This window comes from Cygnus atratus, chromosome 16 (genome assembly GCF_013377495.2).
Source record: "Cygnus atratus isolate AKBS03 ecotype Queensland, Australia chromosome 16, CAtr_DNAZoo_HiC_assembly, whole genome shotgun sequence".
NCBI classification, from domain to species: Eukaryota; Metazoa; Chordata; class Aves; order Anseriformes; family Anatidae; genus Cygnus; species Cygnus atratus.
The window spans coordinates 4,863,821-4,891,676 of NC_066377.1; the positions used below are offsets into that span (position 1 = coordinate 4,863,821).

The 27,856-nt window shown below is 40.8% G+C and overlaps 1 protein-coding gene across 3 annotated transcripts in view; it reads right to left on the minus strand.

The window, feature by feature from the left end:
- Positions 1-27,856, minus strand: part of PHACTR3 (phosphatase and actin regulator 3) — a 104,821-nt gene that overhangs the window by 44,788 nt on the left and 32,177 nt on the right. For all 3 annotated transcript variants that reach the window (XM_050714034.1, XM_050714033.1, XM_035548382.2), the window contains exons 2-3: positions 3,135-3,296; positions 2,176-2,253 (exon numbers count right to left, since the gene is read on the minus strand). In XM_050714034.1, coding sequence (XP_050569991.1) covers positions 2,176-2,253; positions 3,135-3,296 — 240 coding nt within the window. The remainder of the gene's footprint in view (positions 1-2,175; positions 2,254-3,134; positions 3,297-27,856) is intronic.

Consider the following 27,856-nt stretch of genomic DNA (forward strand, 5'->3'; position numbering starts at 1 on the left):
CATAACCTGTTAGGATGACTCATCACCAAAGCACGGACAGTGCAATTTCACCCTGGGCTGCTCCCAGATTGAGGCAGATTCTCTGCGAGCTTCATGGTTTGCTCTGAGCCACGCAGCCCAGCTCAAAATGCTGCTTGACAGACCTTGCACTGTGAAGCTGGAGCAGGGCACAGCTGTTGTGAACACATGCAGCAGGTCTCCACATTTCTCAGACTAAAGCTTCGTCCCGGTTTGGACCCCTAATGAAAGGGAGCAGGAGCCAGGGCTCTGGAAGTGGAGTAGAGCCTGATGAAATAGAGGGATTTAAGGATTTACTGTAGTCTTTTTAGCATAGTATTGCTGCTTTGACAGCTGCAACTTACCACATAAATGAGGACTTAACTGTGAAACTGCTGCCACTTCAGCTCCGTCCAAGTAGGGCACTAATCATTTACTGAGAATTATTTGGGTCAATTTTTGATACCAGTTAATAAGCTGCTTCTACTGATAATACAATAAAATAACCCTGGAGATTCACAACACTCTGTGTGAAGAAAAATATCTTGCAGGCAGCTGCAATGTCCTTCAACTGACTGTTAGCCATGCTTTCCTTTCTGGGCACGGGGTGGTACTGTAAATTGGTGTGATGTTCGCAGGAGCTCTGTGCAGTTTCACTGGAGACAGGTAGGCAGAGGAACCTGGAGAGTCTGTTTGCAGCTGCCTTTGTGAAAATGCAGCTTATCGTTGTTCCTTTTATTTTAACTATTTTTATTTTGTTAAAATGATCTTGCAACTTAGCATCCTCTGTGTTCCTCCCCACCAGTTCTTTATGCATACAAAAGGTTTATCAACTCACTATTATTATTACAGTTTAAGGTGCTCTATAGAAGTTTTATTTTACTGCTGTTTCATAATGCTCACATACTCATGCTTTCAAATTCATAGATTATGGGGAAATTCCATGCCTTTAGCAGATACGGGGTGTATTTTCCTATTGGGTAGTGCTGATGTGCTGACAGGACAACTAATTGTCTAGAATGAGGGACAGAAAGAGCTCAATGGACAGGAATTAAAAATGAACCTTCTAAAATCTTCCAGTTTAGAATAAGCTGATGGTTTGATAGATTTTGTAGCTTGAACATAAAACTCATATTAAAATATATCCAATAAAATAATATAAGTGCTTTACTGCAATGAAAAAAAAAATCCTGTTTAAAATGCTTTTTTTCTGACTCCAGTTGCACAGTTACACTCCAGCATAGCATCACTGAGTATTGTCCCACAGCCTATTTATAGGCACGGATTTTGTTTTATACAAAGAAACTCAATTATTAGTTTCAAAGAACATCATTTCTATCTACCAGATTGGTCAAACTTAAAAGGCCAGTCTTCATGACAGTGCTTTCTGCTATAGAGTTTTCAAAGTAAAGAAGGATTTTTTTAATCTCTGTTTAGGTGGAAGTGGCAATTGGGATGCTGTCCATAATGTTGGGAGCTTGCTTGGTCTTGCAGAATGGTCACTCAGATCTCTGTGTCCCTTGAGCATCTGCCAGGGCTTTGGAGCAGGGCTATACAGAACCACAGACCTTTGTGCGTGTTTCTGACACTTCATCATCTTTCATTCAGTGACTTCTGCTGAACCTGATTTGTACTCAGGAAAACTTTAAAATGCCACTACCAAATGCTTCACTTTTCCACACGAATGACAAGCACACGGGATGGCAATACGCTTTGACGCAAACTTTTCTTTTTACCGGAAGGACAGCTGTAAACGACAGATTAGTATCATTTAATGAGATTTGGATTCATGGGCTGTACACATTAGCTTCCATGCTGAATGCATCTGTATGTTTTAGTTTATATTTACACCAGTTTAAGCTGACATTCTTGGCAGTCAGATTTAGCTAGGTTTAGAGGAATTGCATACGTACCAGCTCGCATTCACACCATGTAAAAATCCAGTGAAGCTGGAGTTGCATTCAAGGTGATAAACCATCAAAAATTAACCTGTATGGACTGATTACATCAGAGAGGAATCAGAAGAATTTGATATTAAGCAGTTTTTCTTTAATGTGCTTGGATTTAAGATCTTCCTTTTATTTGTTTGATTGTTAGTTTTCTTCTTTTGAAGATTTCCATTTCCTGTTGTACCGAAAAAGATTTGATTTAAAAAAAAAAAAAAAAGTTTTTCCTTACCCTGTTCCATCATCTCCAGAAGGCCTTTCTTAATGAGTTCATCCCGACCTTGTCGTGCTGTCATCTTCTTCTCCAGCACTGCAAGAAGTAGTAGCATGACACAGCACCAGTTAACAACAGAATATTTGTATATCTCAATGAGAGCTATAATGAGGAAATTCCCTCTGGTCTCAACTACTGTGTGCTTGGAAAGAACTGCAGAAAATTCTGGGGGTGCATGGACTGGTCAGCCTGTTTTGTCCCCTTTCTTTTGTTAAAATAGTAAAATCACCCATATGTAGAGCTGAGATTTATGATTTAACCTGCTGCCTAATCACACTGAGTACAGAATAACAGGGGTATGAGAGTCCTTGTGCTGTTTGATGCAAGATGTTAGAGCTGCCTGAGGAGGTGATGTCCCTCACTGTGACACTCCTCAGGGTATTGGGCAAGTGGAGGGAATCACATCACTCTGTCTTAGCACGTGAGTTTGTCTCCTTACTGATCTCCTGGAACATCCCTGGAGACCAGCGAGAGTGCGCAGTGCTGTGTGCTGGGCTCCTCCGCTGCAGAGACAGCTGCTTGAGGGAAGGAACTTCACATGCTGTAGCTCCCTCCTGTCACTTTTCATAATGTTATTGTGACCTAAATAATCTTCATCCCAAATAAAAGGGGTGATGATACTTGCAGACATAAATGTAGGCTATTTGGAGAAGGGACAGCCCATGAAAAGCAGTCTGTATTGAGGCTTGTGCTTCACTCTCTTATTTTGACCTTTTCTTTTAGATGTATTATATTGTGTTATATAGGAAGTCAGCCTATATGGGCTTTTTCTAGCCTTAACTGCCGTTAGTTTCTAACATGCTGGAATTTCTGAATTAGGTTTAGGTCAGGTCATCATTAGTGCTTCCTATGTAAGGAAATTTCACCCAAGCTAAGCTTTGCTTTACTGCAGCTTCAGACTGTCATTCTCATCGTACCTGCAGAGGTCTGCTTTAATTTCTCATTCTTCTTTTTCCTCCACTTCCACGGTTTGAAGATCCTGCCCAGCGTTGCCAGTTTGCTGTTTCTCCTCACTGGCGGAGTTCTAATCCCTGAGACCAAGTAGTCAGAACGCATTGCAGGGGACTGCTCCATCTCATCTGAGAAGGGAAAAGAGAGGAGAGCCAGCAGTTAGACAGATTGCTTCAGCATGGTCTTAAAAAAAAAAAAAAAAAAAAAAATAGGCAGGTGAATGGAGGCTCCTCAGCTAACACGTATTTGGTTAGTCACCAAGGTAAGCAGCGTAAGACTTTGTCACTGTATTGCTGGAGCCAGTGGCCAGGCTGAGGAATGCCAGCCAGAGGCACTCAGCCTTGCTGTGCCAGCCCAGCGCTTCCTCCTGGTTGCAGCCTTGCACAGCACCCCTCTGGATACCAAGTACTTGAGTATCTCCACTGCTGCTGTCCCTCAGCGATCTCTCTAGGCTATTATCCAGGCCCACAGAGAGGGAGATGTGCTTAATTTGTACACCCTGTTCTTTATTCCTTCTCTTCCCTGACTTTAACCATGCCTGGGACTCACCAAGGGAGCGGTGTTGCTCTCCCTCCCAAGGGCTGTGTAACTGCGCATTACAGCCTTTTGGAACACAGAGAGCTGGGTGCTCCTGAGAGCTTTAGTAGGAGCAGTAGAAATTTAACACATCTGCAAATTAGGCCCACGCAAGCTCCAGTTAATCACATAAATGTAATGTTCATTTAGAAAAGTTTAGACCTTTATGAAAAGCTGAGAGCGTGAGAAAGCTCAGGTCTCCTCTGAATTCCCAGCTTCCATTTCTGTTCTCAGGGCACAGGATATTTCTGCCTGTTAAATGAACTCTCTTCACATAAGCTAGCACAGAACACACTGACATGTGTGAGCTAATGCTGTTCTATAAGAAGAGTTTGTTTGATATGTGCTATGTAAATAAAATCCTACAACTATTGTGCAAATGTATTCCTTGAGGAAGCTAAGGGGAAAATTCTTTCCCTTTTGTCCTGCCAAGCCACAGGAATTCACAGCTAATACTTCAGCTGGAAAAGCAATTTAGGTATTTTTAATATTTTGTCTTGAAAATACACTCAAAGCTTTGCTTATAGACAAATCTTGTGTGAAACAATATACACTGACTATTCACAATTGTGTGCTGGTCAGTACCATGAAAGAAAGAAGCCCAGTTCAATCAGTGGTGTTACTGGTGGCTTTATTGAGGTTTGTATTTGAGCACCAGTACAGTGACTGGTAAAAAGCAGCTGTGATAAGTGATCAGACATGGTACACGAATAAAAACTGAATGACAATTTGTATTTTTTCCTACAATCAGTCAAAATAAGCAATGTGGAGCTATGAACATGTGCACGTTTCCAAGTAATTTCTCTCTGAAACATTTATCATAAATTGCTTTATGACTGCAAGATAAAAACTATACAGCATCTTCTAGGCTTTGTTTTTAAGTCAACAGGGCGAAAATGCTTAAATCACAGCATGGAGGTGGGGATTTCCAAGTAAACAGGAAACAATTTGGGGGAGATTATTAAACACAGCAGGGGAATGAACACATTCCTCCTCTTCCATTTAATTTTGAAAATACTGGTAAGAGAGATGAATCATTCAGTGGAGGCAAACTGAAAACCTGGCCATGTGAACTACCAGAACAGAGAAAAGCTGAAACTTTTTTTTTCCAATCCCACTGTACATGCTCAGTGAATTTCTCTTTCAGTGTAGCAGAATGAGACAAAAGATTCTCTAAATTCATAGAGTTTATCTTGGGTTTAATTTAGAATAGCTTTTAAATGTACATCAAAATCTTTTTTAGTTTTTGAAATAATCATGTTTACCCAAGGTGCTATTTATGGTTAGCAGTCTGGAGGTCAATATTAAGAAGTTGAGAACAGAAACTAGCACAGGGGGAGGGCAGTAGCCTACAGAGTACAGTTAGAGTGCCAAGATATCATGCTTCTTCCCTAATTGTATATTCAAAACTAAGAAGTATCACAGAAATAAGCTTTGAAGAAGTAGAGCTGCTCTTGATTATGGAGATGGCAATGAGAATGGAAAATGGCAGAGAAGATCTGCTATTAATTTGCTATTATGATTACTTTAAAGCTGTAATAGAAGCCTCAGAAAATAACATTTGGCCATTGCTTGTGACATCCCTTGAGTGGGAATGGAAATGTTCATAAAATTAGCTCCTCTCAGAAGAGCTGTAGATCAGACTGTAAATCAGAGCCTTGGCCCTGGAAGTTTTTTTCAGTGGCGTAGGACAGCCTAAGCTCCACCGTCCCTGTCTGCCTGTGAGGCTGCACTGCTGCTTGAGCGCTTCCTCTTGTCGCCGGAATTTCTCAAGCATGTAAGTGAAGGTTAAAGAAGAATCTGACTTAGAGCAGTACCTTGCCAAGTTGCTGATCCTGCTGCATTTCATTCAGGTTGTAGGTGTCTGCAAAGTGTTTTAGGTATCATCCACATGTAGCATGAGATCACCTTACCATTTTTGCCAGATAGGAGGGGATTTAGATGGAACCAAGAAGCCATTCAAACCCAAATCTGCATGTCCCTAGCAATGTCTGTTATCCCACATCTTCCCCTGGGAAAGAGAAGGGGGAGATACTGCAAAGGCGCTAAGAATTCCCTAAATGCCCTGCAGTGGTCAATGCTTCTGTGCTTTCTGCCAGCCTTGCAAATGGGGCTTCTTCCATCCCTTTCTGCCCTCCTGGCTCTGGAAATGTAAAGATTTATACCTTAGACAGGTCACAGATGAAATACACATCAATCACCAAAGAGAAGATAGTAGCTAAAACAAATGTTCCGGTGGAGGTTTTCATTGGCTTTTAAAATTTATTAATGCTTTCTCAGATGGTACAGACAGTTCTTAAGCAAATGGTTTTATCACCTGGTACGTTCTCACCATATGCAGTTCCTACACTGTACATTTGGAGAGATGGACACAAATAAAAATAGAGACACAGTAAGACAGATGTCCTGAAGTCATAAATAACAAGGAAATGGTCTCACTGGCAATAAGAATCACAAGAAAGCCCTTGGAGCTCCTCATTTCTAGTCAGTTCCTTTCTTCTTGGGTGTGGGTTGGCTGCTTGGGAGATGAGAAGTTGACAGCACAAAAAGCGGTTCCCACGTACAGCAGGGAATGCTGAAGGAGCAGGCGCATCTAAATACCAGCCAGCTCCTGCAGCCAGCAAGCTGCCAAGACTTGCCAACCCTCCAACCACTCTGTGAAGTATTCAGCACATTTTTTAATCTGCAGTCGATATTTTAATTATGCTAACTGTTCTGTGGAATAATGCGGTTATTTCTCCCAGAGCCTGATAGCCTGGGGCCAGGCCATGCAATTACATGGAGGATGTCTGTGAAATATAAACAGCCAAGAGCCAAGTCAGGACTCTCCAAATCAGCAGGGAGAAACGAGCAACAGCTTAACTAGCTGCGTAACGTGTAAGGATGAGGGACGGTCCTTACGCAGGGCTGAGTCAGCACAAGCTTAACCCCCAGCACACCAGCCCAGTGTGGGGAGGCCAGGCTCGGCTTGGCCCTTAGTGCTGAGATAAACCAGTCAGTCCCACGCTGTTCCCCAAGGACACAGTTCAGCCCTGTTGGGCCAGAGCATTAGCTCTGACTGGCGCTTGTTGGCTTTTTCTGTTGAAATTACTTGCGAGTCCCTGGTGTACCCTGCAGAGGGCAAAGGCTCCTGTGCTGGAGCTCTGCATCCAAAACAAACTCCTCATCTATCACACGCCTGTCTGATGAGGCTGGGCAAGCGTTCCTCATGGTGCCAGCTGGGGTGATTCCTACAGCTCCTGACATTGGCCGGGAGTGTGAGTGGTCTGATGTCCGAGACAGCGCATCAGACAAGGGGAGAGGTTCTGACCCGATGGGTAGTGCTCTGCAGTGCTGCTCTGGGCTGCAGAATAAGCAGGCAAGACAGAAGAAGGAAAGAAACCATAATATTTGTCATGTTTGGCTTCGGTGCCTGACCCCTCAGAGTCTGAGCACCTGCAGCTTCTGTCTACTTCAGTAGCAGTTGTGGTTGATCAGCACTTCTGAAACATGCTCCATTGCTTTCTTCTTTAAAATGGTGGGGTAGCGTAATAATACTGCTCTTCCGTTACTCTCTTCTCTATAGGAATTGTGTGTGGATCGTGCAGTGTTCCTGCACATAGGAACTCTCCCATTTACTGATATCAAGTCCTGGCTCTGTCCCATCCAGACTCCTGCAGAACTGGAGCAAGGTTACTAGGAATTCAGTGAAGTCTGGGTCCAGGATGTGTGATGGGAGAGTGCCCCAGACCTGCACACAGCCTTCATTTATACAGTAGATGTTCTTGGTGCTGAGATGATGGCACTGGGGTGAACCTGAACGTTGGGTTCAGTCAGTTGAGTAACTTCTTGTCTTTTTTTTTTTTTTTTGGTAAGCCAAAAGGACTGTCAAATGATGCCTGGGCTGCTGATTACAGCAACTGCGGGCTGTTCTCTGCAGACTGCTGTGTGGCAGCTGGGCACATCAGGAATGCAGAGCTGGGGTACGCTGACCTTGCCCCGGAGAGGGTCTGGGAGGGACCTGGGAGGTCCTTTTGTGAATACACAAATTGCAACAAGAAGTTTATGGGAAGACGAAGGATGCTGAATTTTAATGTGCTGGGAATTTTTTAACTTCTATTCATGGTAGTGGAAGCTGTACCTTCCTAAATCCCCTGTGTGCACTTCTAGGAGAAGGGCCACTGAAAAATCTGCAACCTGCAGGCAGTTTAAAAATAACACAGCAGAGAGGAGCTGCAGGCAAATTTGTAAGGCAGGCGTGCTCTGTTTTCTGATGTGTTGGTTTGTGATGCAGCTCTGCATGTTCCCCCCTTTATCGTTCCTGCATCCATCTTTGCAACCAGATACAAAGTTAAAAAAGGCAAAAGAGGCTCCCTTTGGTCCCCTCCAGAGGGTAGAGACCGTGAGTGGAATCAAAATGACCTTTTCAGCATCTGTGATAGACATGCCTTTGCCACTGCTAACTCCAGTGCTGCCTAGAATTCATGTCCCCCTTTATAAAGGATGCTAAGCAGGATGTCATGGGGAGAGCTGAGCTTTTAAAGGGTTCACGTCTACTACTGGTCGGTCCTGAATCATGCAACCCAGACGTTTGTGATGTTAGCCAAGAAACAGCACTTCTCTACAAAGGTGCTCTGTGCAGAGAACGCTTCTTATCTAGTGAGAGAAACCTGTGGGTGGAAGAAGGCAGAGAGATTGTCTTGGTTTTAAAGTAAGGACTATCCTGAGCTTTGGGAGAGAATTAGCAGCAGGAATAAGTCCCTTTTCCTTAGTTCAGCATCCTAAAAGCGGGAAGAACTGAGCACAACGATTGAGTCTCCAGTACAGGGGCAAATTGTTTGTGTCTAGAGCCTTTGAATACTTCTGTTATGTTCCAGAGAAGCAGAATTCAGACTGACGAGCTTTTTTATTGCACTCATTAGATGTTTCCTGTGATGGAGCTCTTCCTTGTGCTAAAAATGTTTTCTGTCACCTGCATTTCTGCAGACACGCTCTCTTTGTGAACTCTTTGAAAGAAAACTGCAGTGGAATGTTCCAGTTCGAAAGTTTCTATTTCAGTTTTTTGAACATACAGAGTCTTGATTTTTCCAATTTTGAATGACTATTAGAAATTAGAATTAGAAATGAGAAAAAAGCTTTTGATGAACCTGAAATTTATTTAATTTTTGAAGGATTTCAGTTGTATTTACAGCTGTGAATGTTTCGATGTTGTTTTGCTTTGGTTTGGAAAAAATTTACACTGAATAGTTTGTTAAACAGACAAACTAGTTCATGATGGTTTGTTTATTTAGAGAAGGCAAGGTACCTGTTGTACAGCATTGAATGCAATCATAAGCTCGTTCTGGATGCACAGCTTCTGACATGATACAGATTGCTGCTGTAACGCAGCATATTTGTTACACCAGAAAAATATTAAAACAAAGTAGGGAAAATTACAGGACTGAGGTGCAAGTTCAGACATTTACCTGGCCAGATTTCTAGTTTATGTATGGTCAACAGTGCAAATAGCTTTGGCTTAAATTCCTCTCTCTCTGGTCTCAGAATTGTTATCAGTTACAGAATCACATGCTCATGATTTCACCTCCCCCAATAGTTTAATCCTGAAAGGAGGCAGCTGGATAGTGGGCCAGGTTCAGCCACATAAGTTTGTCATTCACTGAGTTACCTTTGGGAAAATCTGACATACAAAATTTGTGCAGACTTTAGACCGATGGAGATACTTGAAGGCAGGGTGAAAACACTAAGAGAAGTGGCAGAAGGGAGCGGAGTCCTTTATGGGCACCCTACCCAAAACAGCTCTGGGTTCAGCCTCCACAGAGTACAGGCTTTTCTTGGGCTGTATCACCTTTCTTTTAGCCAAGGAGTGTGAATCCTGATTGGGTTTTTACACTTACCCACATGAAAACATAAGTTACTGTTTTTTCCTTTCCACCTTTCATGTGGGCTCCTGAGCCTGAGCTTCCATTTTCACTTCAAACTCAAATGTTTGCCATGCATCCTTATTCTCTGATTTCCAATGCTCTTTAGTATGTTAAATTATGATTTAACATTTTTCTTTAATTGAAGGAGAGGAAAAAAAACATAATTTGTGGGTGGTAGGAGGGGGCTGTGCTTGCCAAGGAGGTTTATTTCCATTCTGTTATGCTGTGCTTCCCTTCAAACTATTTGGATTTCAGAACCAGGTTTAGCTGAAATCAATGGGAGACAGATTATGCTTATCAAAGGAAAGAGAGCAGGGAAGTGGCAACTCCAGCTACATCTCTTAGATAAAAATACACTTTATATGCTTGAGATTTGTGATTTCTTCCAGAATATGTTCCTTCAGGAAGCTGACATATCACCTAACAGCATTACTGCTGTATGAGCCAAGGTGCAAAGAATTAATCAGGAGCCTTTCAGGCTTATGGATCATTGTGTCGAGTCCCAGCAGCACTTCCCATCATTTACAACACACAGTGTGACATTAGCAGTTCATTAACAAAATAAGTTTTTTCAGTGTTTGTGTAAAGGAACCCGCAACATGCTTTACCTGGATAAGGAAGAATTAAATAACAGTTAGAAAATGAGCTTAATGAAGGATTGTTGTATAATCACAGTTAACTCGGTTACCTGAGCCTGTACTTGCCTTTGGAGAGGAGAAGCTTGGCATTTGCATGCTTCACACCACCCAGTGAGAACTTGCTCAGGCAACAACAGAAGAGCATCTCCTGAGATTTACAAAAAATCCTTTCAAATAAAGTCAAATGAACACCGTCCCAGCAGAGGGCCAGGAGCCAGGCTGCACACTGAGCCTTGTCCATCCATCCTGCATCTGCAGAGGGTTTTGTACCACAGGTGCTGGCAATTCCCAGGGCTGGGGTTTTTCCCCAAGTCTCTTGGAGAGGTACTGTTCTGCAGAACGATGGGAGCCCAAGCCCAGGCAGTGTAGGAATGACTTGCATTAGGCTTTGCCCTAAACTCAACATAGTAAGGCTGTTTTCTCCTCTGCAGGACCAGGGTTGCATCACCTACAGTTGTTTAATTAGCTGTATTCTGGCTGTAAGCTTGTTGAAAGGATGTTTTTAATAGCTTCCTCGGGGAGTGTGCAAGCTGAAACATACTCTTTGCTGTCTCCAAGAGGCACTGTCCAATTCATTTCACTGTCGCTTTTCCCTGATAGAAGTTATGTTTAGAGGGAGATGTTACGCCATGAGAAGTCATCGGTGTAATAGCACCATACATGCTGAAAGGTAACAATGTGTTGCTTTTTTTTTCTGGGATTCATGCCCCAGAATCAACCTGTTTAGTTTCTTCTGTCTATGGGATTCTGTACCTGCCAGATATACAACCAGCTGTCACTTTTATATCCACCCCAAACTTGTACATTAGAGAACTAACCAAATCCTCACGCCCTATGCACTTTCATGCCCTCATAATTAAATGCATAGTTTCCTTTCTTGAATGCAGCACAGATCTCTGATGGTGCTCTGACTGTTTAATGTCACTAGTGCAGGTAGGACACATTCCTTCTGCTTTGTGAAATGTAAGAGCAGCTGCCTTTTTTTTTTTTCCTTTATCACTTCTGCTGCTTTGCACTTTCACTTTCCTCACAACCCTTGGCAAAAAAAATGTGCATTAGTCAACAGTCTCTGATGCGACTCTAGGCCTGTTGTACAGAATAGGGTAGAGATTTGGAAGAAGAAATGCATAGACAAAAATGTGACAAAACACAGACCAGCCACAGAGGAAGGTAGTATAGAAAACAAGTATAATGACTGAATTCAACTTTCATCTAAAGATTCTGCATCTAATTTGGCTCCCTGTAAAACTGTTATAAAGCTGTCAACAGTTAGTTTCTGCATTTGGTTGGGTTGTAAATTGCAATGAAACCCTCCTTAGGAGGCCGTATCACCTGAATGAATGGTTAAACCCATTCTAGAGGAGGCCTGGTTCTCCTGTACGTAACGTTCTGTAAGCATGAGACATCTGTGTGGGGAATGCTTTGAGGGGAGCATTGTTCTAAAGGTCCAGTTCTTCTACTGTCTGCTGGTATTTTCCAAAGAGGCAATTATACTCAGTACTCAGTAGCCAGAAGAGAGCAGGGTACCACAAACCCTCTCATCCATCGTGTTGTTGGAAAGACACACATGTATGTGCAAACACAGAGCAAACATTGCTACTGTGCTGTATTGGCTGGGTCCACACTAGCAAGCAGTGCAGTCCGTTAGAAGTGGTTTGTGAAGAGCTGGTGCTGAGGACTCAGCATCCTCTGGTTTGCAAAAAGAATGGTATTTGTTAGGTAATGTAATATTGCGACCCTTTAACTTGACAGAGAACGAGCTTTTTCCTTACGAAGTGCAAAGGAAACAAGGTTATTATTAAAAGCAAAAATGCCAAACAAAGTAAACAACCATCCTTCCAGAGATGAAATAAGAATTCTCATATTTTCTTTCCAGAGGAAGGGTGACATTCGTTATTTCTCTTACTAAATTATGAGCTTCAAAGTCCTCAAACACTCATGCAAATTCCTGTGAGTTGGTACTGAAAGTCACCGGCTTTTAAATTAATGTTACACAGAAACTGCAAATGCCACATAATAAACTTCTACGATCTGTTTGCAGATGGTTACTGTTTGGAAAATTAGGCAATAGCATGTACAGTTGTGATGTTTAAAGGCTATGGTGTTGACACCATTTTGGAAAGAACTACCTTAAACTGGAATAAACAGAAGAGCAAGAGGTAGCACACAAAGTAGATACAGAGAATACTGAGTTAAAATAAGATACAAATAGTAGCTGCTAAGAACTGACTTTTTGATATCTTAAAGCCTGTTAGATAGCAGCGTTTGTAAAGGATTCCCACATCTGCCTTTGAGTGCCTGGAAGGTCACCACGTGTCACCAAAAGTGTCACCATGTGGCTAATGCATCAGGCACCGTCTTGCTCACCGTAGATCAGCCTGCAGATGAGACAGGGAGGCTGCAGTAACTCGGAGTTGCACAAGATTTCCCTACTAATAGATTTTGCCATGGCTTTGCCAAGGGAGCATAGTGGTAGGGGCTGGTGGGGGGGATGTGGAGCCATGTTTCTCACACATACCGAAGTTACTGATCAAAATCCTGTTCTGAACATTTTGTCTGAGCAGGTGAGACTTGTCCAGTCCCAGACTTACAGACTTCATGTACAATATAATGGTGTAAAGCAAAAAATAACAACAACAAAATCCTGGTGGGATTCTGTGATACTAAGATGTGTCCCGGGAGAACACGCTTACAATTCTATTTTGCTGGTTAGTGACTATGCAAAAGAACAAAAATTGACTGCCAAAATTAAAAGCATGGAAGGAAGCTCTGTTGCTCTTCTTTGTACAGACAAGTTTTTTTTGTTGTTGTTGTTTTGTTTTGATTTTTTGTTTGTTTGTTTTTAAGTATAACGGTTCTAGGCAGTTCTTTGGTCTCCTAACAGCTCTTGATTTTCATTTGGGTCATGTTTTTGAGGAGGGATCATCTAATGAATATTTCTCTAAGATTTGCCTTTCATCAGCAAGAATACTTGGACTCTTTCCCCTTCTCTTCTTCTTCTTTTTTTTTCTTTTTTTTTTTTTTGAAAGGGACCAGATCTCTGAGAAAACCTGAATTTCTGTTTTAACATGAGTTTTTTATTTAAAAAGTAAATAAGAGCCTTGTTCTCTTCAACCATATCATGGGCCTGTTCTTACAAGTTTCACAAAGCCCAAATATCATGGAAGGAAAAACAACATGGAATATTTTTACCCTGTCTGACCTAAATTTATGTATTTTTTAGTTCTTCTAAGAGGAAGAGAAATGGAATAACTACTCAGTTTCTTTTCAGCTTTCATATTTTAACTGTGTTCTCAGCTGCTCCCATGAGTCATGGAGAGCTGGAAACAGAGATGCCCCCCCTCAGTATTATAATATCTGCTTCCTCCTGAGGAACCCTGTGAGTCTTTTGGGGCATACCACTAAAAATCCACAAAAATCTCCTGGAAGCTTCTTTGTGCAAGAAACCTACACGGGTGCTAATAGAGGAAGTGCCAATGTCTTAGCTCCAAAAACTGATTACTTGTGAGTGTAATGAAAACTAAGATGTTTAAAGATTTCCATATCACTGTCTTGAAATGTATGCTGTAGCTCTTTGGTATTTGCACAGGCTTCAGGCTGCTGTTGACTTTGTGGATTGTTTTGTGTAATGATGGTATTGAATTTCACTTGTCTAGGCACAATTTGGATTTGATCCTGGGATGTTCCAAGAAACTCTAAAATCCACAGGCTCTTATAAGAGCTGGAAAGGTGTTCAGTGCTTTGCCAGGCTGATCTGTGCTATTCCATGCCCACTCCTTCCTGTACAGTGTGAGTTACATCCAGACTAAATCTGTTTGGAGCTACCTATGGTTCTGTATTTAGAAATAGCAGGGGATGTTCAGGACAGAAATCCATTCTTCATTCTGAAATTCCTTCACTTCATTGAGAATAAGCCAGATCCCTCATAATTTGGCTTGACTAGACTGAACAGATCATATCAAACCAAGTCAAGGATTTAGTGCAGTAATAAAGAAAAAAGAAAGGTCAGCTTACACAGGCATAAGCCAAATACATTGGCAGGTCAAATGGAGTCATACAGAAAACAGAACAGTAAAAACAAAAATGTGGTGAAACACGGTAACAAGGGAAATTGGTATCAAATATGCCTATGCACTCTACTGCATTTATAGGCATGTATTATGCCTTATGCCTATTATGCCCTGTTTTAATCGTGCTAGCTTGAGTTTATCTGTCCCTAACATAGATCTTCAGTCCTAAATGCCTGAACGTAAGGTCAGATGCAGTTTGTCATTCTGAAATTACACCTCCCCATCAAAGACTATTTCCTTTCTCCCTGGGCTACCTTTCCTCTTCTCTATATCGATTCTGCTTTTACAAACAACTCTTTTTTTGCTACCACTTCACCGTTCATACAAGTCTGACTGCTTGCCCTGCACAGAGCCTTCTCTTCCTGCCCAGTACAGTTGCTGATCCTCTGGACAATGACAAGTCTGACTTTAATCAAGACTATGCAGGAAGAACCTTTCTTCTCAGAGAAAGCTTTTAGACATTACAAGTATTCAGGATTGGTTTACCACATTGGGTAATGAAGCAGAGCTAAAAATACCATATGTTCTTTCGACATCGCCCATTCATTACAATAAATGACTGAAATTTCTGTGACTGCAGAACAAAACATGTTTTATGTTTTTGCTTTTAAGTGAAGCTGTGTATAAAGCTCTTTGCCACTTGGACTACTCTCTTAGTGTTTTACATAAGAGGATAACAAAGTTTATTTGGAAAAGGCAGAGAAGCCTAAGGCTTGTTTTCCTCTCATTTTCTTAAATGAATGAGGAGAGATCTTGGAGTGTGAGATCACAGAAGTGTAACTGGACAAATTTTCTCCATTATGCCTTATAGGGAGGATATGGGTTGAGGCTGCCCTTCAGAATATCACCCATTATTGGCAGTTCACTGCAGCAGATAAGCAGAAGTCCTTTCAATCACCTGCAAGCATCCTATGCAATCTGTATAAGTCTGTTTCAGCAACTGAGATGAGATTATCAAAGCATGAGAGCGAACTGACACATAGGGCCGGACTGTTTGAAGATGTTTATTTTCAGCCATTTCACATAGTCTCATTCACTATTATTTTTTGAACTTAGAGATTATTATTTTTTCCCAGTAATTAAAATTCTGAAGGCGGGCATTCTTGCCTGCACAATGAAGTAACTTACAATATTTTTTAAAGTATTTAAAAAAAAACACGCAAAAAGCTCAAGTAATTTTTTCCTTTCAAGTGCTGAAATGATCTCCTAGTGCTATTAATAGAAGAGCCTTTCTCTGTGGAAAAATTAATTCTTCTATTTAAAGCAGGGGAAAAGCTTTAAAGAACAAAAAAAAGAAAATATGATTCTGACATCTGGCTATCGGTATAGCCTTTGGATGATGAGGTCAGATAGTGCCTCATGTTTAACAAAACATGTTTATTTGGAAATAAGGCAGAATGATCACCAGGGCATGCTTTCCCCACACAGCCCATCCTTTTCCCCACACAAGCCCACCCATCTTGTCTCTTAGTGCTGAGGGCAGCAAGTTTAAGAGACTGGACTGACAGCTCCAAAAAATGTAGATCTTTGTTTATGAAGAGGAGGAGGCATGGCTAGTGAAGCAGCGTGCCTTCCCCACACTGCTGGGTGGTGAAGCCTGACCCTAAAGACCTAACCGGCCCCTGATTAGCAGAGCAGGTGCTAGGCTGTCCCCATGATCTCCCTGCGGAGGAATGATATTGATACTGGCTGCGATGACATTTCGTGTGGGCATAGGACTAAGATTTCCTGGCACAATAAATCAGCGAACAGAATGCTTCCCTGGGAGTTTAAAGAGGGCATTTTATCCTGAAAAGCTCAAGCCCTGCCCCATTAGACCCGCCTTCTTTGACACGTGCTGGTGCTCAGTGATTTTGTTCACATGCTGACCTCGTGGCCTGGGTGCTGCTCTCACAGTGTGCCCCGGAGTTACGTGTCTTGTGCATTTCCATCAGGGACCACTCAGAGAGATCATGCTTGCAAAAACACATGGGTATGTTACCCATAATATGCAATTCACAGTAAAACCACCAAAACCAGAACAGAATGCTTAAGCTGAAAATAAAACATCTTATGATTTCATTCTTTGTTCTGTTTAATAAGGAAATGGAAACAAGAGATGTTTGTAAAACGTACAGAGAGGCATTGTGCTGGAGATCTCTGAGTAACCCAAGTGAGGCAGGGTGCTGCGGCATTTGTACAGCCACGGGCTCTAACCCAGGGAGCTAAGAAGCACTGCCAAGTAATAGTGTGCTAGATGGAAGGAGAGATGTATTTCCATGGCGTTAAAGTAGACACAACAGCTCAGGTACCCTAACACAGCATCTTTCCCACAAGGTAGACAAGCCCTTAGAAGATAGACATGAACAAGTATGCCTTGGTTCATAAAGTCTTGGGCTGGTATCCAATAAATCCAGTTTTAGGGCATTTAGCGTCAGATCAAAACTTTCCAGTCCCAGTAATACGATGTGCAGATCAAGTAAAAGTTCATTCTGCTATTTCCAATGTGTTCAAAAAATATTGATCCGTCAGCTTTGTTCCAACGAGCCTTTTACTGGATCTGGTACCGTTTGCCTGTGCCACTTGGGCTTCACACCGTACCAAGCATTGTCTGTCTTCCCAGTTGGCATCAATCTGGCATAAAAGCACAGAACTGGCATACATGCTACATCACAGCTCTGGCTGATTAGACAGAAATATGATCATTTGCCAATGCTTGATCTGGATGAAACCTGTACTGCTGGTCAAAACAATCGTGCGCAGATCTGGTGTTACCATCAGCCTCTCCTTCGATGACAGCCCGCCTGTGCCAGAAGGTGACGTGAAACTAACGGGACGTCTCTGCCTGCTGCCCTGGCCTGGAGGCCTGGTGGTGAGAAGCAAAACGAGACATCGCATGGTGGCTCTAGTCTGTACAGATCACTTCTGCTCAGTGACCTCAACCTTCAACAGCAGCCACGTGCTGCGTGAACAGCAAGCAGAGTATTTTCAGGGGACGTAGCCTATGCTGTGCAGCTGCAAAAGGGTGATGCTCCATTTTCAGAGCAAAATAGACCAGCCTTTTCCTCGTGTTTGTTTTTCTTTGGTTTTGGCTTTGGACTTTTTGCTTATGCACAGCAAATGCATGTGTGTTCCACCCTCACCAAATTTGGTGGATATTCTATATTCTCACGTAGGTCAGAGTGAGAGCGCAATTGGGACTTGATTTTAGAGTGGCATGATCACTATCACTATCTAAATTCAGCAAAGCCAAATTCAACATTATTTTTTTTTTCCCTACTGGAGTTGGCAGAAGGGCAAGGGGAGAAGGGTAGTACTTCTTAGTATTTAGTCAACGTTAAAAGTGTAAAGCTTTGACAGTTGAGCATCTCCTAAGCCAAAACTGGCCAAGCCAGCTGAAAGAAATCAAATGTTCCTGCTTCAAATCGTAAACTTTCTTATTTGTTGAAAATGTTCCCGGGAGGCTGCAGGGTGTGCTAAGCCTACCTAAAGGCAAGTTTAACTTACGTTTAGACTGTTTAAGAAAACAAACAAACAAAAACCTACAACTCTGTTTCTCTGCTACGCACTTTGGCACTTAGCAAGTAAATTGTAGCACAGCAACTGCAAAGCCACTTACTTGGGACAGACAGGAGGTAGTTTTCAGCATTTTGCTCTGCAAACTAACCTGGATGGTCTGTGGTGTTTAAATGATACAAAACCCACATGAAATAGCTTAGTATCATGTATTAGTATGTTGTTTGCCAATGGTTATGTAACTTTAACAACCACATCTTACACATTTTTAGTAAGCGCCAAGTGCTTTCCAGAGGAGGAAAGCTGAAGCACAACATATATTGTGACCTCTCTTAGTTCAAGCCAGTGCTGGAAACAGGACCTTCATGTCTGAATATTGGTCCAGCACTTTGCCTTTTAGTTTGTTGAGCTAAACCCTGCAGCCAAGCAAATGCTAACTGCAGAAATAGGCCTGGGAAGTTCCGGAGATGCTCGGTAGCGTGATGCATCTGATCTTGCAAGGAGCATGAATGAATGCAAGAGCTGCCAGGCCAGCACTGTCTGGAGTGAGTGCAAGCTGAAGGTGCACATGTGGATAATGTGCCCTTTAAAAAAAACTGGAATTGCATGTAGAATGACTGCCCTGACAGTCACAGAAGAATATTTTTAATTAATGTGGTGTGCAGCTGTACATGAAATATGTGCATTTTTAGATCTGATCTGATATATAGCTGCCGCAGCTGTACATATGAATCATATGGTGGCTGTATTTGTGGCTAGTTCTGACTATGTACATGTAACAGCTCAGTTACACAAGCAAACCAAGGGCTACCAATGTACATCTTTTTGCAGACTCATTTAATCGTCTCTCTTTGACATTGTGGCCTTAGATTCAGTGCAAACAGAAGGACATCTTCACAGTTCTTACAATTTGCAGAATGAGACCTTGCTATACAAGCATAATTTCTTGCCGTGATTTTTCTCAAAATAGATTAATCCTTGTAGAAAATGAGAGCAGAGGCTAATGAGGGTTATAAGGCACAGATGGAGTGGCACCAGTAATTACTTCATACAAACACGGCAAAGTAATAATTTCTAGCATGATATTGAACAAAATCAAGCCCTGCTAGCACACATAGCTACAGGGGAATTTATTTTGAAGTCAGATGTGACACTGCCTGGATGTCTTCAGTGGAAAGACATGACACATGGTCTATCTCATCTCGCCTCCTTCCATTTAATCACACTTTTAATGAGCAGAAACATAAAAAATAAACAGTTCCTTTCTCTTCTACAATAATATTAGTTTTCTTTCCATGGCATTCACTTCAGATAACCAGTGTTCATTTTTAGACCCCCCTGTTCAATATTTCATTGAGAGAACTTCACAAGCATCTTCCAATCTCTATTTTTGAAGCTTCGGCAATGTTCATTTGTGTACAGTTAAGGAATGCAAATTTCTCTCAGAAAGGACTCTGTCTGCGTAGGGGGAAGGGTTGCTTCTAGGGTTGCTTTTCAGTCCGATTTCTTTCTCAACTGACAGAAAAGCCAGAACTACATAGACCAGAATGCAGCCGTACCGCAATTCATTTACTAGCCCCTCATTTACAGATGGTCCCTAAAATCTAAATTTTATTCACGAATTTCTTGCCTCCTATTATGAATTTTACTGAATAATGAACTGTTCTGAGAAAAATTACTCCAGTGGGTAAGGCATCAAACTGTGCTGTAGGAGTTATAGAATGACAGATAAATGTTTGCATCTTGATACATATGCAAATAACAACAACTGCCATTTACAATGGCACTTGTTAAGTTCCATGCTATTGTATGCTTCGAAGAAAATAATATGGTGTGTCTTTTGGTATAGATTCCTGCCTTAATAGTAACAGAAGGGCATGTCCACGGCATACATCTATTCTAAGGAAGGCCAAACCCATTTTTTTCACCTCAAAGTATTTAAACTCATGAGTCAGAGATCCAAAGCCACGCAATTGATGGATTGAATTTGCATTCTATTTTGCCTTCAAAATAGAAGATTAAAAAATATTCAGCTTTTAAAATAAATTCTGAAGATTCTTTGCAACTTCCTAACCTAATGCCAGAATTTTATAATCCTAAATTCCAAATGTGATACTTAGTATAAAATTAGAATAGTTGACAGCTCTGCAGAGGCTTTTTACTTATGTCATCAATTCATTGAAGCCAGTGGAGAATGCAAAAACTAGAGCTGGAAAAATATTCTGGAGAAATTTTTTCAGTGTCGCATTTGAGTTGAAGAGTACGCTCCCCTTCCACCCCCCAAAATCTCTGATTTGTGTTTTTATTTTGAAACTATTTGTTTCATCTTTCTTCAATTTATCAAAGTATGAAATGCTGAAAGTTTCTTTCAAATTGAAATTTTTAAGTACTTTTCAGAACTGCCAGCATAGTAAAATATCAGTATTCACACAGCTCAAGGCTTCTCTGTATTTGCAGACTGTTGCACTTGCTGTCTCATTTTATTCATTATAATTGGGTTTCACAGTGCTAATCTCTCTGGAATATAGCATTTATCTCCTTCCCCATGATTGTTAAACGCTGTATTGAAAGGGAATTATTACCTATCTTCCATCTTACCCTGAGAGGAATGAGAAAAATTGGGAAAAGTTGTCATTATCTGGAGGAATGGGAGGGCTTAGAAGATCCTGCTGTTTTTCTCTGCTTTGTGCAGCTGTTTGTAGCTGACGTCCAGTGGCAGTGCAGGTGTAACATTGCACTTGCAGTCTTCAAGGGTACTGTGCCACACAAATTGGCCTAGACCTATTTCTTTGGCACTAAAAATAAGGGAGAAGATTTCTGGCTTCCTAGCACAGGGAGAGAAAGGGTCCTTTGCCTGTGTTATTGTTGCCAGGTGTTTGAGTTCTAACACTGACTTGAAAATTACATTCTGTCCCCTCCCTGACCTTTCATTTTTTTTCCCCCCAGTGGAAGAAGGGCAAGGGAGAGGAGATAGGAAATTCTGGGATCTCCCTGGCTCTCCGGGTTTTGAACCTTTAACATGTGGACCAAATTTTCAAGGATTCCTCTCTAAAAGTGAAAATCAGAAATGTGCATTCTTAAAAGTTTCTGATGGTTCAATGTATTTGTTCATCTTCCAAAGCTCTAAGATAAGTACCACCAAGGTAGTTTGGTGCTTGGTGATCATGCCTTGACAATCTTAAAATACACTGAGATCTACCTTTAGAGAAAAATTCAGTGTTGCAAAAATAACATTGCAGTCTGATAGTTCAGTTCTCTGTGAGTGACAGAGTTTATTTCTTCCTGAGGACATTGATATTAATAGATTTTTGAAATAGACAATAGAAATTAATTAATTTTCTGGCCCACATGGTTATTCAGAAGAGCTTTGTAAAGTGAGTCATAAAGGCTCAATAATCCATGGTTTAATTTAAGTTACATGACTTCTAAGAGAATCTCAAGATTTTCTGGGGAGAAGGGTTCACTTTCTGAAGAAAGAATTGAAGAACAGGGAAGAACCAGGGAAGTAAATCTGAAGGATTTCGGTGCACAAAAGCTGGAGAAAGCTGGCACAAGCAGTCTCAAGGGAAGATGGAATGACAGCGACCCATGGTTTGTGTTCAAATTCTGTCCTTGGTCTTAGTTTTAAAGTAACACTTAGTGGCAAAGTTATAAATAAATAGATTAAATAATAAATAGTTGATGGGGCTGGCTGCATTAAATATTACAAGTAACTCTCAGATTAGTCACACGTGGTATTTCCTCTTCAGCCACTGAGCAACTGGTGGAGGTGAGCATTTGTTGCACAGTTAACAGATCATGGGATATTTAAACAAATCAGTACTCTCAGTAGGTCAAGTTTCTACCATTTCATTAGATTATTTTTAAAATTGTCTGGTTTTATACTGCAGTCCTATTTATTCCCTGAAATGTATTCCTTTGTGTATGTGGAGCATGAAAAATTAATTCCACTAACAGGTATTCTTTAACTAGGTCTCTAGAGTTCTGTGGGCCTGAATTACACTGCATTTTCCAGTATCTTTTTAATTTTGCATGTTCTAGATAAAAAAAGCTTCCTTTAAAAATCATTGCCCTCTTCTCTGTAATGGTGACAAGAAGGGAAGGGGATATCAAAAAGTTCCTCATCAGCATAAATAAATTAAAATTCCCACTTCAGAGAAGCCAAGAGGAATGAAGCAGCTATTAAACATTTGAAGAGGTAGCTAGAAGCAGAGATGACCAAAATGAAGCTCCCTGATATTAGCAACTCTCTCCACACTTGTATTTTTAAAGGTCAGATAATCTGTTAAAACAGAAATGTCTGAAGGCAGTATGGCTGGAGAAGAGAGTGTGATACACCATCTAAATGATGGCAGGTCACATTGTCAGTTCTTCTGTACTTGCAGATTATGTTCAACTTTCTAGCATAATGGCCAGTCTTCTATTTTTGTCACAGCTACCTGTCTTCTCCTCTCATCATCTCTTCGTATGCTTGCCTGCTGATGCCCAATGTTGCAGAGGTTTCAAAGGTTTGCACAAATTTCACAGCAGTGATCCTGTGTCATCCAGCAAGGGAGATCTGCGTGCACTATTTATGAGTTCATACAGTTCTACTTCCTGCATAATAGCAAATTCACATTTAATTAGATATTTTTGTTTTGTCATTATCCATCTTACATGCATAATTGTCCTAATTGTGCCCATGGGATAATTTCACAGCTGTATGTATACACCGGACTAAGGCATCTGTTTGCACAGCTTCCCTGGAAATCTGGATACAGAAGAGCAGGTACATTACGGACAGCCGTGACAATAAGTGAAAGCACCACATCTGTCTGTCTCATAGAGGGGAGAGGAGGAACTCCTCCGCTCTGCCCTGTTAGGAGCTGAGCGGCACAGAGTAGGAGAACACAACTGGGGGCTCAGGGCAATAGCAAAGAGGTGCTCCCAGGAGCTGCTGTGGCATGAGGTACCCCGAACTTCTTTCTCAGGGATTAGTGGTTTTGCATTGCATAAAAGGCAGAAAGGATGTTGTGAACCTGCTGCTGACTTTGCAGCACCTTCTGATCGTAGGAAACGCCAGCAGTAACGCTCCCCTGACCTGCGTGGCTTAGCAGTGACCGACTGGTTAGAGCAGGGAATAGCGATGGGGCAGTCATCTCTAGCAACATCCTTCCCCGAGCTGCGTGGCTTCCAAAAAGGCTTCTTGGCAAGCCAGAGAGATCTTGTGGGAAGGCAAATCTATAATATAAGCAGCTGAAATCATAAACATGTGGCGGGGAGCTGTATAAACTGTACTGCCCTGCATGCTTGTCCCAGTGACTAAAGTTGGGCTGTTCTCAGCTGACATGCAGAGCCTCCCCTTGGGCTTTCGGTCTGCTAACATTTATAGTTGGTCGTTTTATTGTGGAATTAACATTTTTTTTTTGTTGTTGGACACTGTAACATTACCAGTGTACAGATCTTTGTGTTGTTCCTTTGGCTTTTGATAAGCTAAGGCTCCCTGACAAAGTTAATCATCTTCCCAGCACATCCCTGGGCTGGAACCCGCTCTGTTTGACAGTGACAACAGGGATAATGAGAAAGATGCATAGTCTGAAAGGTGGTTCCCCTCATTCAGGTAAACTTTATATCTTAAATACCAGCCTTTTTCCTACAGTATCGTCTTAACTTTTCGTTTAACCAGTCATGGTATTTTAGGACAGCTTTATCTTGAGTTATGGGCACATATTTCACCTGGTTTTTAAACGGAGTGTATTTTTAACAATTTAAAAAAAGCTTGTAGGCATCGTGCTTTTTGGACGGTCCATTTTAGGGTTTCCAGTTTACCTAATAACCTGATTTTTTATGTAGTCCCTTTTCTAGAAATTAAGTACCTGAATGCTGGACTTACTTGGTCTCCTATTATTGATGCTCATCCATAATTTACAACTCCCATGAGAATTTCAGCTCCTGACATGCTGCAAGAGTTTCTTTTCATTGAAAACAGAAGTTTCCGGTCGTACTTAAGTCCATTTTATTCACTGAGATGGTTAGGCAAATATTAACAACCTCTGTAAACAAGAACAAGCCACACAGGAGAAACTCCTCCTTAACCCCCTCCCTGAAGAGCCATTTGGAACAAATGGCTGTGTGCATAATATACTTTTTTCTAATTAGCATCTGTGGCAATAAACCACTTGGGTACATTTGATAGGCTTTTATCTTAAGATTAAATTTACATTTGCTGCTAGGTACCTCTGACATCTTCATTCTTGTTTTAGATCTCTGTCATAACATGATTATTGTGTGATCACTACTGACAGCAGAACAGTCTCTATTTGTACAAGGCTCAAGCTTATCTCCAGGCATGGGCTCTGCAGCCATGCCAAAAGAAAAATTTTTCTGTGACTTGCCTCTTAGGTTTCAAAAATTATTCTTGTAAGAGTGGCAAGCAGGTTTTTTTGTAGCCTTATAAGAACTCCAAGATAAAAGCTGTAACAAAAACAAAACCAGTCAACCAAAGAAAAAAGGCAAATAATTGATACATTATTTTTAGTGAGTGTCTGTCTGTCTGAAGAAATTGTAATCTAAATATATATTTTAAAAAAAAAAAAAGAAAAAAGGGTAGTCAAACTTCACCAGACATACTGAGGCACAGATTTTAATGACTTTTCCAAAGTTTTGAAGAACTGGATGTAGAACAGATCCTTTCCTTAGTCCGGTATTCTAACCACAAAGCTGTTTTTCTTACCCCAAAGAACTAAGTGTTTTCATGAGTAAGTTTTTCAGGGCAGATTAATAACCAGTGTTATAATAAATTGTTACAGTTCTTATAAATCAGTTGATCTATTACTGATTATACCAACTGAAGATCTGCCACAGGCCTCTCCAGTAACAGATTCAGAATTGATCTTGGCATATCTCCGTGAGAAGTAAAAAATATATATCAAATGAAAGTGATTTAATAAACATTAGAAGAAGATAATAATAGGATTTCAAGTTTCAGTTTCTATGGAAAATTCCATAATTTTCAAGTTTTCTATGTCATAATTTTCACTTCTTGGAAACAATGAACAAATTTTCCCAGCTCACACTAGGAACTGTTAACTAAATCAGAGCAGTCATTCATATACTTCAGTTACAGCGTTTTCACCATTCAGTTCCTTCCCAGCTGCCTCAGTGAAAAGTGCAAAAAAGGATGAAAAATGTCATACCATTGAAAAGTTACCTCTCACAGACATCGCTTTCAGAGATTAGAAACAGAAAAAGGAAACTGCAATAGTAAGGCGAACTGACCGCTACAAATCCAACAGCAATCTAATTTGGTTCACCACAAGGGCCTTTGGGATTTTCATACCTTATGTGCTTAATCAGATTTGAGATAATGTCCATTCATTAAGGAAACCATTTTTATTTCCCCAGGTTAGTAGCTTTCTTTCTCCAAACAGCTTTGCACTCCACTCTCTCTACAACAAGAGCCTGATAAGTGTTCAGGTCAAAACCACAGAACAGAAAAATGCCGAAGTGAAACTGGAAGCCTTTTACCCATTCTCAGCTGAGATTTGTTTGCTTCTAACACCCAAGGGGAGTGAGGAAAAGTGTTCCAGTCACATGGCTGAAGTTGTATTGGGCAGTTGCCACCATGACAAAACCATGCTGAAGGAAATTGCATGATGAAGTCTACTATGAATCAAGTCCTGTTCAACCCTCCAAAAACTACAGAAATCACACTCTGTTACTTCGGGGTTTCTTTATAATTTCAAAATAGTGCAGGGTTTCTAGCAGACACAAGGGGTTGGAGGTGGACAAAATATTTCCATGTACGTGAGAGCAATAAATTAATCAAGTATAATTTATCACCTCTTAATATCAAGCTTAATATAGCTTCTTAGCATGTTCATGTGTATAACGTGTTTAATGCTTACAATATAGCCACCAAAGGTTATTACAGATACGTGGATTACTAGGAATTACGTTAGAGATTCAAACTATTGACTAGCACTATAAATGTAACAGCAAAAAAACATATTTTTCATGTAAAGGGAGATTAAAATATTCTATCTAGGCAAACTTAAATAAGATGCTACCTCCAAGAACCACTGAAAGTTCCCTTTAATGTTTATAATTTCACTTATTTTTTAGAGGATATTCTTAACTTGGGTTATTTCAGTGCTACATGTTACAACATTGCCTCAGAAGCCATTCAGTGTGCAAAATGAAGGACAAGAAGCTGAGTGCAGGACGATGAGCTACAGGGAGGAATGGAAACAAATGGCTAAAGGCAGAGCAACCTCTTCATTGGCTTTGCTTTCAAAGCACGTATCATAAAACTCTGACTCAGACTTAGATTTAAGAGAAGAAATTGTGCCTGGGAATGGTGAAGTATTAGGAATGGGGAAAAGATAGACCTAGAGCCAAAATTTCAAAAGAGACAAAACTCAGCTGGAGAGACTTAAAGTAATGAAAGAAAAAAAGGTTAAGCTCAGAGCAGATTCTTGCAGAGTCTCAGATGGAAGCCAGGATTTTGGACCACTGCTCCTGTACTGGAAAATAGCTGATAGGTGCTGGTAAAGGCTTCATCCTCATTCTAATCTGCGGGTTCATTTCAGTTACCCTGTTATTCTCTGCAGTAGCACTACTGGCTGAAATACTGCTGATGAAATAGTGATGTTGATCTGATGTTACTTGGCAAAAGGTCTGGGGCTGTATCAATTTGTATTCTGAAGTCTTTGCCAGAACTCGTACATGCATGCTCTTGCCTACATAATCTTAATTTGGTTCCTTACATGATAGTCTATAGTCATTCATTGAGAAACTGTATTATGGCTTTGCTGCTGGAGTTGTGAATGGGTCAGTGAACCGTGAGGAAAGGTAGACGGAGCTCCTAGGTAAGGCTATTAAATGTGGCCTCGGAGAACTGGGCTCTCTCCTCCCCTGCCAGACTGCCCCTGGGGCACAGGAGTAAGTCATTTAATTGGAGTGCTCCTCTTGAAACTGTGGTTCACATACAAATCTTCAGGTAGGTAAGGACCCACAACAGAATTTAGTAGACACAGTTCTTAGGCATATAAAATGCTGCCTAATGAAACGATCCTGGAAAATCATGGTATGTACATCTCAAGCGAGGCAGTCAAAGTCAGAAGCTCTGAAGTCTGTCTGATCCTCTGCGCACTCTGCAGATATGTAAGGTGGACACACCAGCCCCACACTACTCAGGGCTTTTTTGGAGGAGGTACTGGAGTGATAAGCACTACAGGAAAGCTTCTGAACACATTAAGACTTCTGCCTTCATAATCACTAGAGAAAAATGTGTGTGATCATGCAATTAAAGGCTGCATCTTAATGCATGTGCACAAGGAACCAAATGATGGTTGCATAGGCAACTGTAATTCTGATATTTCCTAGGTTTTCAGTGCTTGCCTTTAAAATCTTAATAATGTGCTCTTAATATAGCGGCTTTCTGGTATATAACATGTAATTATCTGAAACTATGTATGTGATGTTTTCTGCATATCTGGAGAACATTTTGGTTTTGTGCTTTAAAAGGATTCTGAAGAATAATCATTATTTAACTAAAACATCTTTGGCTTTCTTTTTGCTTTGCTTTTTTGTGGAAGCCACAAACAGGTTTTCACATACAAGATGAATAATGTGTAGGAAGAGTGAGAAAGGAAGGGAATTGACTTTTTTTTTTTTGAAGTATGTGAATTTAATTTCACCAGACACTTTATTTCAATTGTAATGCACATCCAAATTTATAAAATAGGATCTCCTTCTGAGTGCTTCAATGTGTTTTATCATACCCTATTGAAAAAATTCACATTTTACAAAATACACTTTTTTCAACTGATTTTTCAGTTGTGATGTATATTCATTTCCAACTGAAATTGAATTGAAAATGAATATACATCAATATCTTCAGTACTAGGTAGCATAAAAACATTCCGCATCTTCAGAATATGAAGCAAAATGCAATCATAGACATGGTGGGCAACTGTTAGATTACCTGATCAGATTTAAATAGCTCATAGAAATAAACTTTCTTAAA